A 13,240-nucleotide genomic window follows, 5' to 3' on the forward strand; every position below is an offset into this window, starting at 1 on the left:
CTTACTGACCGAGTGCACAGTGGAACTATTTACTCAATCAGTGCCTCACCGCATCAACGGTTAGGAGTGCTGTGGCCTCCGAGTTACTGAAGCTTGCCTGAACGCCTGATCTGCTCTCGGGAGTAGTTCATGTGTTACAAGAATGTGACCCACCTGATCTGATTGACGCATTTGCAGTTCCAGGAGATGCCTACACTGATTATGTTGCTACAAGATGGTACCGAGCTCCTGAACTTCTTGTGGGAGACACGCAGTATGGCTCTTCAGTAGACATATGGGCTACCGGTTGCGTTTTTGCAGAGCTTCTGACAGGCCAGCCACTGTGGCCTGGAAGATCAGATGTGGACCAGCTGTATCTGATCATCAGAACACTGGGTAGGAGTTGCATCTTATGGCTTACAGAGTTGCTAAATTGTTGTAGCAATGGTACATTCCTGTAATGCACAGCAAGAGCTTTCTTGCTCCTCCAAAGTGCTGCTCAGGATGCTTGTTCTGGGTTGTAGCCAAAGCCCAACCATTTTCTCAATGTGGAGCCATAACTCCTCGCACTGAGGAGTTTTCAGATTCCTTTCCAAGTCAAGCCAATTAGCCATGGAATAAACCACACACTTACTTTCCACATCAGGCTAAGATAGGGGATATGAGTCATCCGCATAGAGCTTACTCTAAGAGAGGTTTGATCAAATGTGATTTCTGCCCACTGTAAAAGAGGAGTCTTCCCCCTTTACAGTAGAGCAGGGTCAGCAGACTTTTCCGTAAAGGGCCTGATGGTAAATATTTTAGGTTTTGTAGGCTCTACAGTCTCTGTTGCGACTCCTTGACTCTGCTCCTTTGTATATAGCACTTAAGAATTTATGGATCACTGGGGCGCCTGGGTGGCTCAGTCAGTTAAGCATCTGACTCTTGATTTCAGCACAGGTCATGATCTCACAGTTCATGAGATCGAGACCCTCATCAGGCTCTGTGCTGACAGCATGGAGCCTGCTTGGGATTCTCTCTCTCCTTCTCTCTCTCTCTGCCCCTCCCCCATTCTCTCCCTCTCAAAATAAATAAATAAACATTAAAAAACAAGAATTTACGAATTACTTTCAAACACATCATCTTTACCAGTCTTAAGAACAACCCATGCTGGGGCGCCTGGGTGGCTCAGTCGGTTAAGCGGCCGACTTCGGCTCAGGTCATGATCTCGTGGTTTGTGGGTTCGAGCCCCGCGTCGGGCTCTGTGCTGACCACTCAGAGCCTGGAGCCTGTTTCAGATTCTGTGTCTCCCTCTCTCTATGACCCTCCCCCGTTCATGCTCTGTCTCTCTCTGTCTCAAAAATAAATAAACGTTAAAAAAAAAATTAAAAGAAAAGAACAACCCATGAAGGACATTGTAACATTTTTAATCTTGCCTGTGTTACACCTGCGGAAACTGAGGCTCGGGGAGCTTCCGCGATTGGCCCCGAAGGCATACAACAGTTAAGTGCACAATAGGAATGCAGCTCAAGGGCTCTCTTTCACAAGCTTCCACACGTGTCAGCACCCGTGGCAGGTGAAGAGGACATCAGCCAGAAGGGGGGCTGTGGCTTTTCACACCAGCAGCATGGACGCAAGGAAAGCAGTACACGCACACGCAAGGTGGGCATTTCCGTGTTCCTTTGCCGCAGGCTCTCCTGGCAGTCTGGCTGCTGGGTGATGGGACCACTGCTGTTTGGTCTGATGCACGTCCCTGTTCCAACACATCCGTCTGGAGAATTCTACAGCGTGAAAACTGTGGGGGAGAATGTCACCATAGGCCACACCTTAGGTGTGTATATACCTTAGGTATACATTGTCTGACTGATTTCCTGAAAGGCGTGTGGAAATTTACCTGATGCAATCATTAGACAGACTTGAGTTCGAATTCTGGGTCTTTTAATGACCATGTGACTTTAGACAGGTTATTAAACTTCTTCTCTTTTGTAAGTTTATTTATTTATTTTGAGAGAGAGAGAGAGAGAGTGCATGCACGCAAGTGGGAGAGGGGCAGAGAGAGAGAGAGGGTAAGAGAGAATCCCAAGCAGGCTCCATGCTGTCAGCAAAGAGCCCCACGTGGAGCTCGATCCCACAAACTGTGAGATCACGACCTGAGCCGAAACCAAGAGTCAGACGCTTCACCGACTGAGCCACCCAGGTGCCCCGGGGTTACTAAACTTCTGAGCCTCGTTTAACTCACTGGTGCAGTGGAGGTGAAAAATAGCAACCATTGTAGATTGTTATGAGATCACGTGTGTAGAGCCCTCAGCATGGGTTTCTTACCTCCTCTCTTGGTGGGAGATGAAGGGCAAAGAGAAGTGCACGGAGAACTGACCTGCCCTGAGAAGGCAGGAGTTTGCAGCGGTTCAGACCTCCCCAACCTGAAAGGAACCATCAGGCTCAGCATTTCTGGTACATCTGGACCTCAGAAGTTAACTATTTAAACACTTTTATTTTTATTAAATTTATCATGAGTTACATGGTTTGTATTTTACAGGAAAACTAATCCCAAGACATCAATCTATCTTCAGAAGTAACCAGTTTTTCCATGGCATCAGTATTCCTGAACCGGGAGACATGGTAAACTTGCTCAATTTTGGATATTTTATTATTTGTGTTGCAGCCTTCTCTAAAGGGGGATTTTTAAAAATATGTATACTTTTGGCTCCTGTTTTCCTTCTAGAACACACTGACACGGATCAAAGAAGTTCTGTAAAGCTACACATATTAACCAAGAGAATGCTTTAAAAGCCTACTTGCCCTAAGTTAAACTTACAGTTAAATCTGAAGTGAGAGTATATTTAATTCCTTACATAAACACCTTGATCCTTTTTTTTAATGTTTATTTATTTTTGACACAGAGAAAGAGAGAGACAGGACGTGAGTGGAGGAGGAGTAGAGAGAAAGAGAGGGAGACACAGAACCCTAAGCAGGCTCCAGGCTCTGAGCTGCCAGCACAGAGCCCGATATGGGGCTCGAACTCACGGACCGCGAGGTCATGACCCGAGCCGAAGTCGGACGCTTAACCAACTGAGCCACCCAGGCGCCCCATCACCTTGATCCTTTTAGTCAAAACACTCAGTACCTTTCTGTTAAACAGTACTTACCTACCGTTAGGTACTTACTGTCATCTTCTTTATTTTGAAAACACGCAGCCTCTATTTTTTCAGCTTGTAAAACAAAGCCCGAATCAATAAAAGCCATTTCTCCACAGCAGATATTTTCACGTGGAAAGTCCTTCTACAAAGTGATCCTCATTGTATCCAAATCAAAACTCCGAACTGCATTGATCACTGCTAGGCTCTTGCTGTGGTCTCTGCCTTTCTTTGGGAATGTGTCAATGACTTGACCCTCTTATTCTCTATAGACATTGATTTCCTACCTGTGTTACCTGAGTGTGGCCTATGGTTTTTAAAGCTCCATGTGGTTTAAATTCTGCCCATAGGATGAAAGGGTAAGAGGTGTGTGCCCACATTCAGGCTGTGTTGGTACAAGAGGGATGCAGGGGTGGGGTGATCTGGAAAGCCACTTCATGATTTATGACACATGTGACAATCTGAGGTTTGAATGGTCCCAGCTCTCTCTCTAGCCACCCTTTCATTTTAGATTTGGTATTTCATATAATACTTTGAGATATAGATAGAGATATAGATATAGATAGAGATATAGATATAGATATAGATACATACATACATACTAGATTTCTTTTTTATATTTGTTAAAGCTTTTAAGAAATACAGCAAAAGGTTAAAATTGAATTAACAAGGCTAGAGGTTGAATTACAGAGGAATATTTATATAATGTATTTAATTTTAAAGAATGAAATACACATTCACAAGTACACGCTGCCTCGTTAAAGGGCACTATGACCGTTTATCTTTGAAGCTTACCCTTCCCCAGGTGCTCCTCCCTCAATCCCATCCTCTTCCCTCCCTACTATCCTGAATTTTGTGTTTAGCATTCTGTTGCTTTTTTTTTTAAGTTTTTTAAAATGTGTTTAAAATTTATTTTAAAATTTTTTTTGTTTTTTTAAACATTTAAAAAAATGTTTAAAATTTATTTTTTAAATAAATATAAAAAAGTTTTTATTTTGAGGGAGAGACGGAGGGAGTGTGCTCCCAAGTGAGGGAGGGGCAAAGAGAGAGGAGAGGGAGAGAATCCCAAGCAGGATCCATGCGTGGAGTCTGAGGCAGGGCTCTATCTCACCACCGTGAGATCATGACCTGAGCCAAAATCAAGAATCAGACACTTAACAAACTGAGCCACCCAGGGTCCCTCATTCTGTCGCTCTCTGTAGTTCTCACACATGTAACTCAACATATTTGCATTAATGCACAAAGGGTCCCTGTAACAGATCAGATATTAAAGTACTGTTGTAGAAAAAATAAAATAAAACAAAGTACTGTTGTAGGATTTCAGGGACATTTGAAGGTCACATTTACAAAGCATCAATTGCAAGACATGGTGAAATTAAGAAAATAATTCCAACTTTTGTTTTTTAAACCTTTACACTACAGTGTAAAATTATATAAAAACAGGAATTTTTAAAAATCCTTAAAAGGAACCATCTAACCTATGGGAGAAAGTCTTTCACCAAAATGTTCTTATTGCTAATGTTTTCAAAACTAAATATAACTTTGTTGTTATGTAACATTGAAATTCTTTATTTTGTTTTCTAGGAAACTCTTGAAGAAAAGTTTTCAGAAGCTCATCCCATGTCTTTGAATTTCATGAAGGTACTTAAGAATCAAGTATAACAATTATTGACTGTTAATTGTAATAATTGAAGCTGGTAATTCTGGGAGGGGTTGATGGTAGGGCAAATAATGCCAAGGTAGGATGTAGTCATTGAAAATAATAAGGAACTGTAAAATAATTACAGTTAAAGGAACATCAGTAGTTGAAGCTGTAATCTTTCTAACATGTCCATTAAAACCAGTTGAAGACAAAAGAGTATAATTAGTGTTTGCTGTGATGAACACCATTACTTCTTTTGCGTTTATTAGGAAATTTACTATTAAGTCAGTATATTCAGACTATAGTAATTTATGAGGATGAATGTACTCCTTAAATTTGAAGGTCTAGAATTGTACTGTCCAAGATAGTAGTCACCAGCTATATATTACTATTGAGCCTTATAATATGGCTAATTAGAATGAAGATGTACTAGATTTCTATAAAAATAACTCTAAAATAATATTAAATATTTCATTAAGAATGTTTAGGATATTAATTACATGTTGAACTGATAATGTTTTGGATACACTGGGTTAAATACAATTTAAGATCATTTAAAAAAATTAGTAGACCAGGAAAACACAGAAGACATGCAGACACCAGATATAGCCCCTACACTATGCCCCCAAAAAATAGTCAAAGGATGAATTCTAATAAAAAGCAGAAGAAATTCACCTATTACTAGTCTGCTATTCATGCTTGACCAACGGATCCAATGCTAGAAGGTGTGACTCTTACATCCACCATGGATTCTAAAAGCTCTTAGTGGGATACAGATGGAGATATCAGTAAGGATATCTATCTTTAACAACCAATTAAATTCTATCTATAGCCGTGGCTTCAATACTATTCATCAGAATGACTACTCATCAGAATGAGCTTTTTAAAAATATACATTCCAGTATCTAACCTCAGATCTACCAAAGTAGAATCTCTATGAATAGGGCCTTGGAATTTGTATCTTTAAACATCCCCGTAGGTGATTATGATTTACAGCCTAGCTTGGAAATCATCTGATCTAGAAGGTAGAACCATCTGAATGACCTAGCGTCCATTTTGTAGACTAGCCATTGTGCTAGTGTTGGTCGCTGCCAAGGTGCTATCCAGGGTGCTGGATGCCTCTGGTCTGAGTCCTCCTGAGAGCCTGACGCCTCAGACTTGCCTTTACCACTGCTTCACTGGCACCTCAGCTGCCTTCTGTCTGCCTCACTGCTCTGACCTGCCTTAACTCAGCACTCCGCAGGCGCTGCCCTAGAAGTCCAGTTCCCCAACCTTGTTCTGGACAGGTTGTTCTGACCTACCTGCAATTTAACAAAACCTCCTGCAGGGAGGGTGTCTGTCAAGCATTGTAATCCCAACCCATTCTGAGGTGCAGGCCAAGCCTTGTTCTGGTTACTCCTCTAACCAGAGAGAAAACTTAAGTTGCCCTGCAACTGCAGGGCAGAAAAACTCCCAAGGTATAGGACAGATCCCTGTCCTCAGCTCCAAAGGTGAAGTACTCTGTTGCCCTGCCCAAGATTCTGGATGAAGCTGGTTTTGTCACTGAGCCATTTGATTTATACCTGTAATGTCTGACCTGAGATCCAAGGATTCTCTAAGTGCATCAAGGATTGTGCTGTTCTGTGGGTCACACCCTATCTCCTAGACACCTGCCCCAGGTTAGATGAAGGAAGGCTTTCTTTCACTAATTGCAATTGAGACATCTTTAACAACAAATAAATACCAGCTGCCATAACAAGTCATTATCCCATGGAACGAGGCCATCATCTATGCAGGCGGCTGCTCAAATGGATGAAGTGCCAGCCAATGACTGTGCCAAAGTCAGTGGTGGCCTGCAGTGGCCAATCTATGGCAGAGTTCTTGTGTTCTCTTCATTATGAGACACAATAGACACTGGATTATTTATTTCCCGGTTGCTTTCATAGGCATAACATCCTGTCACTCTATCAGTTTAATCTGGTCAAAGAAGTCTGTTGACTCTTGGAAATATTTTTAAGGGTTTTCTGTGAAATTTGAAGTTTCGAGAAAAGGATCCTGACATGTACTTTGCAGTTCCAATTTCTCGTCCCTCCTCTTTAAAACCTTTCCCAGGTTGGGAACACTCTGATCAGGGAACACCTCTGAGAATTCATCAGCCTCTTGGTACGTAGAAAGTCATTAACCCAGGCAGTCAACAACTCAGAAGCCTCAACTCCACCCAGTTCATCGCACGGCTCCTAAAACTAACAAAACAGGACATCATTCTAGCCCAGGCCCCATGGAACAGCTCAGCATTAATAGCCTCATCTTAGAATCTAAAAATATTCTTTATTAAAAAAATTGTTTTTACATTTATTTATTTTTGAGAGACAGAGAGAGACAGAGCACAAGTGGGAGAGGGGCAGAGAGAGAAGGAGACATGGAATCCGAAGCAGGCTCCAGGCTCTGAGCTGTCAGTACAGAGCCCAACACGGGGCTCGAACCCACAAACCGTGAGATCATGACCTGAGCTGAAGTCGAACGCTCAACCGCCTGAGCCACCCAGGCGCCCCTCTAAAAATATTCTTTATAGTAAAAACCCGTAGGTATTTAGTAGACTAGATTTCAACAGATTGAAAGCCCACTAAAGAAAATGAATGAATTCAACGTATGATTGGAAGTAAAACTGATAGGACTCAGTTATGATTCAGATCTGGGGAGTAAATAGAGTAGAGGGCAGCGAATGTAAGCTATGTGTACCAGTTTCCTAGGACTGTTGTAGCCAAGTACCACAAGCTGGGTGGCCGCAAGCAGCAGAAATTTATTCTTACTCTTCTGGAGACTAGAAGTCTCAAACCAAGATGTTAACAGGGCCATGCTCTTTCTGAAACTTTCAGGGTGGATTGTTCCTGGCCTCTACTGGCTTCTGGTAGCCCCAGACATTCTTGAGCTTGTGACAGCAGAACTCCGGTCTTGGCCCCTGTCTTCTGGTGTTCTTTCTATGTCTGTCTTTGCGCTGTCTTGCCTCTTACAAGAACACCATTCCATTGGAGTAGGGCCCACCCTATTCCATTATGGCCTCATCTTAACTATTTACATTTGCAAAGACCCTATTTCCAAATAAGGGCACACAGTGAGACACTGGGGGGTTAGGACTTCAACACAGTTTGGGGGAACACAGTTCAACCCATAGCAGTGCCCCTGAGATAAATCAGAAATGTTAAGTAGGCCATTGCATATGTGGGTCTGGAGTTCAAAGGAGAGGTCTGGACCAGAACTATATACATGGAAGTCTCTGGTAAACCTTAATAATTGAAGCCATTTAACATCAGCTAGAAACAGGTAAGGAGACAGGGGAGCATTAAGGAATCCCATCCACCCATTGCAGAGTAGAAGGTAAGTCAACACAGGTTGGTTTGAACAGTGGTGGTCATGAGGTAGGAGGAAGGAAAGGGAGGCATTGGAGAAGCCAAAGGGAGTTTCAAGGAGGAGGATATGGTCAGTAGTGTCTAACACCATGGAGATGAGAACACAAGCTACCTATTGGACTTAAGCATATACAAGTGTAGATAGAGATCATAGATGTGAATAACAAGAACCACTTAAGTGGAATGGTGGAGGCAAATGCCAGAATGAAGTGATAAAGAAATAGAGACTCCCACAGTTTACATTCAAAGTTGTCCTTCTGTGCTGGTTATAGTCCTGACAGCGTTAGGGTTTGAGGAGACAGACTCCCAGTAGTAGCTAGACTTAATTATGGCATGGATCATTAACTTGGGGGTGGGATGGGGGGAGGGGGTCTGCTTGGAGCAAGTAGTGGCCCCTGCAAGTAGGGACAGGAGAATCTAATTATGCCAAGCAAGGTTGTTTCTTAAAACCAGGTCCAATCAGGCGGCTCTGAAGGGCAATTGAGACTGTAGGGGTAGTGGCATTTGCAGGGATCTCAGAGACCTGAGGTCAGCTGGGGTTAGGAAGGAACAGACACCACAGAGCAGCCCAAGCTGGGGTAGCCTCAGTCAATGCAATTATGCCTCAAAACTAAGTCCGTTGTGTTGATAAATTTTATTCTCTAGTACGGTCACAAGGCAAGAAATTTTAGGTCTCCTGTGCCCCGGTGATCTGAGGCTGCTCTAGTTCTGTAGAGATCATAATCTGTCTTTCTTCGTGGGAAAAGTCCCATTCTCTGAGTACTCAAAGAGTATCATGGCTTTTTGAAGAAAACCTTTGTGTCAGGATTCTACCAACCCCACGGCTGCCAGAGTCCTCCCCACTCTTGAAGGCAAAGCGAGAGGCTTCTAGTAGCCTCTCATATAAAGGGTGATGGTGCTACATTTTCCTTTTTGCCTCTAGTTATTCCTATATGAATATATATACCAATTATCCAGATTTTAGGTTTGTTTCGTTACTAAGACTAATACTTCAGCTGTCCCCCTAAACCAATGGCTCTCAAACTTGAGCAGGTATCAGGGCTTCTCAAATGCAGATGGTTAGACCCCACCCCCAGTGCTTTTGATTCAGCAGAAACTACATTTACAAGTTCCCACGTAACACTGATGCTGCTGGTCCCGGGATCATACTCGGAATCACACATGAAGTGTCTCACAAACTATTTGCTTTGACGAGTGATGAAGAGCTGTCATTGGTAGAAACACCTGATCTACCTGTCGCCCCCTTCCAGAGACACCAGATGTTCATTTCTACCCTCAAAAGACTTTGGAATGACAAAAGAAAAGCAATTCCAGTTATTAACAAGTTTCGAGTACTTGATGGTACACAAACTTGAAGATTTTGTAAACTCCTATTTGCTCTTAACAAGTTATTCAGTTTGGGGGCACAGTAAGAAAATAGCAACAAAATTCTAATACCTTTTTTCTTTTCTTCCAAAGGATTGTCTGAAGATGAATCCTGATGACAGATTAACCTGTGCCCAACTCCTGGAGAGCCCCTACTTTGATTCTTTTCGAGAGGACCAAATTAAAAGAAAAGCACGCAATGAAGGAAGGAACAGAAGACGTCAGCAGGTACCTCTGTTCAAAAGTTAAAATGCTATAAAAATGATTCTTTTTTTCCTTTTCTACCTTTCAAAGTGAGACCAGGTGGACACCAAGACCTTTGTTTGCACTGGTTTAGTTGTATTTGTTTATCTTAGTACGTTTCAGTGATTGGCATAATAAAACCATAAAACTACGAAAATACCCAGATCATTGCAGAATCTTATTCCAAATACACTTGAATCAACTTTTAGCTACACTGATTAGATAGCTCACCTATTGGATAGCTCACCTGCCAGATCGTGTACCCGAAATACAACAACTTCGTACAATAAAACCCAGATTACAGCAGGACTGAATGTCAACATCGCAGAGGAATCTGGAACCTTCTGTAGCCTCCAGACACACCATAGAGGAAACTTGACTCTTCCTGTCTTTTTACCAATGGCAGGCAGCAAAGTCTGCCTTCCCTAGGCTTTCCTTAAAATCAAGGACAAGCTCTGACAGATGCTAAGAGAAGAAATGCAAACACCTGGGAACCAAATTTTACCCCAAAATGTGCCGATATTGTAAGATAACACGAGGAACGTGACAGTGACTCTGCAGCTTATTAGGGGACTACCTTTTACCTGGTTCCAGAAAAACCTTGAAGCTAAAACATAAACCCCACGGAAGTAAGTTTGTTTTGGTTTGGGGTTTACTTTTTATCTTGTGTCCCCAGCACCTAAAACAATGTCTGACCCACACATAGTACTTGGTAAATATTATCCAAAATAAATAGAGAAGTAAATAGATGAACACTGCTTATTCAAAAGTGAGGATGTAATTCTCAATTGATCAGACCGACAATCATCCCATTCTGTGTTTACTTAATCTTCAGCCTTTGATCTACTTATTGGTCATTGATCTTCTCCTTAGCATTTCTACCGTAAAGGGAGAAAGCAGGTTTTGTTGTTTTCAGCCTTTGGCTCATGCAAATTGAAGTTTGTTGAGAGAGAAAAACCAAGCCAATCAGTAAGATGACATGTTAAGATGATTTCCCAGTTTTTACCACACAGACCGTTTTACCTTCTACTGTTTAAGTTATGTGTTTGCAAGTCAAGCCCAGCACACTTTACTTAACCAAAAGAGTAGGGTTTGCTCAAATATGTCTGAGGCGGCAGTCTGAAATACAGGGTGAACTGTGTGTAAAAACACTGTCACCTTACAAACAGCTCACCAGATTCCCCACACTTAACCCGGGAGGGTGAACAGCAACACCACTCCATCCCGCCCCTGGGTTCCTGATTCGAGTTCTACCAGCCTCGAGGGAGTAGGGATGCTGGCCTCCTAAGTCTCCAGGTCATAGTGTTTTCCATTCCTTAATACCCTGTAGCCTGACTGATACAGCTCAGGGACCTTATTTCTCCAAAAAAAGAAGCACGAAGAACAGCACATACAGAAGTTACTTCACATTCTCTGTGTTTAGTCAACTGCATCCTGTCCCCTTTATGAGAAAGCCTTTCTAGAGCACCCACTATTAAGACCAAGCCTAAACATCTTCCACCACCAGGTAAAGTCTCTGGAGGGCAAGGCCAAGAGAAAGACAGGGATGTCTTTCTTTCTTTTGTCCTTTTTTTTTTAATGTTTATTTATTTATTTTGAGAGAGAGACAGAGAGCATGAACAGAGGAGGGACACAGAGAGGCACAGAATCCGAAGCAGGCTCCAGGCTCCCAGCGGTCTGCACAGAGCCCGACTGGGGGCTCGAACTCACAAACTGTGAGATCGTGACCTAAGCCAAAGTCAGAGGCTTAACTGACTGAGCCACAGAGGTGCCCCAACAGGAATGTCTTTCAGGTCCCGGTTTTCTTTCTGATATGCACCTCTTGCCTAAACATTTTACCATATCAGAAAATAAAATAAAAATTCAAGAAAATCTTTTCATTCAGTGTGGTTTCATTTTGTGAGTTTAAATTCCTATCTGGATATCATCTAGATCTCTGATGAGTGACCAGCAATTTCCTTAAAGACTAAATTTTGTTTAAAATGTATAGTATGGGGCACCTGGGTGGCTCAGTTGGTTAAGCGTCTGACTTCGGCTCGGGTCATGATATCGCTGTTCGTGAGTTCGAGCCCCACATCAGGCTCCGTGCTGACAGCTCAGAGCCTGGAGCCTGCTTTGGATTCTGGGTCTCCTTCTTTCTCTGCCCCTCCCCTGCTCACTTTCTGTCTCTGTCTCTGTCTCTGTCTCTCTCTGTCTCTCTCTCTCAAAAAATAAATAAACATTAGAAATTTTTTAAATGTATAGTAAAGAGGTTTTAAATCTTTACTGTTTTGCCAGTATCCTAAAATTAAAATTTTGAGATAGGTAGAATGTAGACTCTTGGAATTATTGTCTAACAGCTGGTGGGCATCTAGCTTTTAAACACTGCCTGGATACTCAAAAATTAACATCCTGAAATAAATCAACTACATCCATGAGAATCGTAGAATAAGTAATGGAACCTAATTTCCAAGTACCAGAATATCACAATTCTTGGAAAGGTAACCCTATTTGATTTTAAAATTGATGTCTTTTGACATCTTTGTACCGTGTGTATTCTTTTTGTTTTACCATCTTTAAATCAAACTGTACAAATAGGAATTCTTTTCAATTTACTTTCTTATTTTTGTCTTGTTCTGCTATTAGAATCAACTGTTGCCTCTCATACCAGGAAGCCACATCTCCCCCACACCTGATGGAAGAAAACAAGTCCTCCAGTTAAAATTTGATCATCTTCCAAACATTTAGGAAAATGTTCTTTCAAGTGGAAAGTAATTTAATATGTACACATTTCCGTACAAGAGAGATAGGAATTCTTAGTGTTTCAAATGCAGATGAGCCATATGAAAATTAAGATGCCTTCTAGAATTGTTTTGCTCTGATCATTACTGATTCCTCTGCCCGTGCTTTTTACACGCCAACTTTATCTTCTAGAACATTTTCTTTAAATGTTATGGAGTCTGAAACTGCACATATGGAGGAGACATTTTCAATTTCATCAGAGCAGCCCCACCTGAGGCAATTTATGTTGAGAATTTGTGGGCTTGTACTTTGATTCTTGAAAGAGATTTACATATATCGTTTTGGTTTACCTGACCACATAATGTCTTAGAGCATTATCCAAATAGCTTGCCTAGCTGTTGTTTGTGCAGGGAATGATAATCATGTTTCTTTTCTTTTCTTTTTTTTTTTCTTTCAATTTCAAAAACTAACTTTAATGAGGTATGTTTTACATATAATAAACGTACTTATTTTAAGTGCAGAACTTTTCCCTGGATTTCAGCAAATGTGTACACGTGCACGGCCTGACCAAAGGAAGATATAAAACATGGTCATCAAGCTTAAAATGTTCTCCACAGCCTTTTGTAGTAAATCTTCCCAAGATCACTGGCCCCAGACAGCCATGGACCTGCTTTTTCTGTCACTAGTGATTAGGTTTTCCTATTTGGGGATTTGAAATCAAGGGAATCATAGAACCTACATTCTTTTGCACCTGACAACTTGTGCTCAGCATGATGCTTCTGAGAAAGGAG

At 41.8% G+C, this 13,240-nt stretch overlaps 1 protein-coding gene across 1 annotated transcript in view; it reads left to right on the top strand.

Moving 5' to 3' along the window:
* CDKL4 (cyclin dependent kinase like 4) overlaps positions 1 to 12,594 on the top strand; it is a 34,462-nt gene extending 21,868 nt beyond the window's left edge. The window contains exons 5-9 of the mRNA XM_047069599.1: positions 178 to 375; positions 2,495 to 2,577; positions 4,677 to 4,733; positions 9,579 to 9,713; positions 12,354 to 12,594. Coding sequence (XP_046925555.1) covers positions 178 to 375; positions 2,495 to 2,577; positions 4,677 to 4,733; positions 9,579 to 9,713; positions 12,354 to 12,455 — 575 coding nt within the window. The 3' untranslated portion in view covers positions 12,456 to 12,594. The remainder of the gene's footprint in view (positions 1 to 177; positions 376 to 2,494; positions 2,578 to 4,676; positions 4,734 to 9,578; positions 9,714 to 12,353) is intronic.
* Positions 12,595 to 13,240: the final 646 nt, after the last annotated feature.

The sequence above is a fragment of the Lynx rufus genome, unplaced genomic scaffold, assembly GCF_022079265.1.
Source record: "Lynx rufus isolate CCGP_SWC_20201006 ecotype Redwood Valley unplaced genomic scaffold, mLynRuf1.p SCAF_8, whole genome shotgun sequence".
Classification (NCBI taxonomy): domain Eukaryota; kingdom Metazoa; phylum Chordata; class Mammalia; order Carnivora; family Felidae; genus Lynx; species Lynx rufus.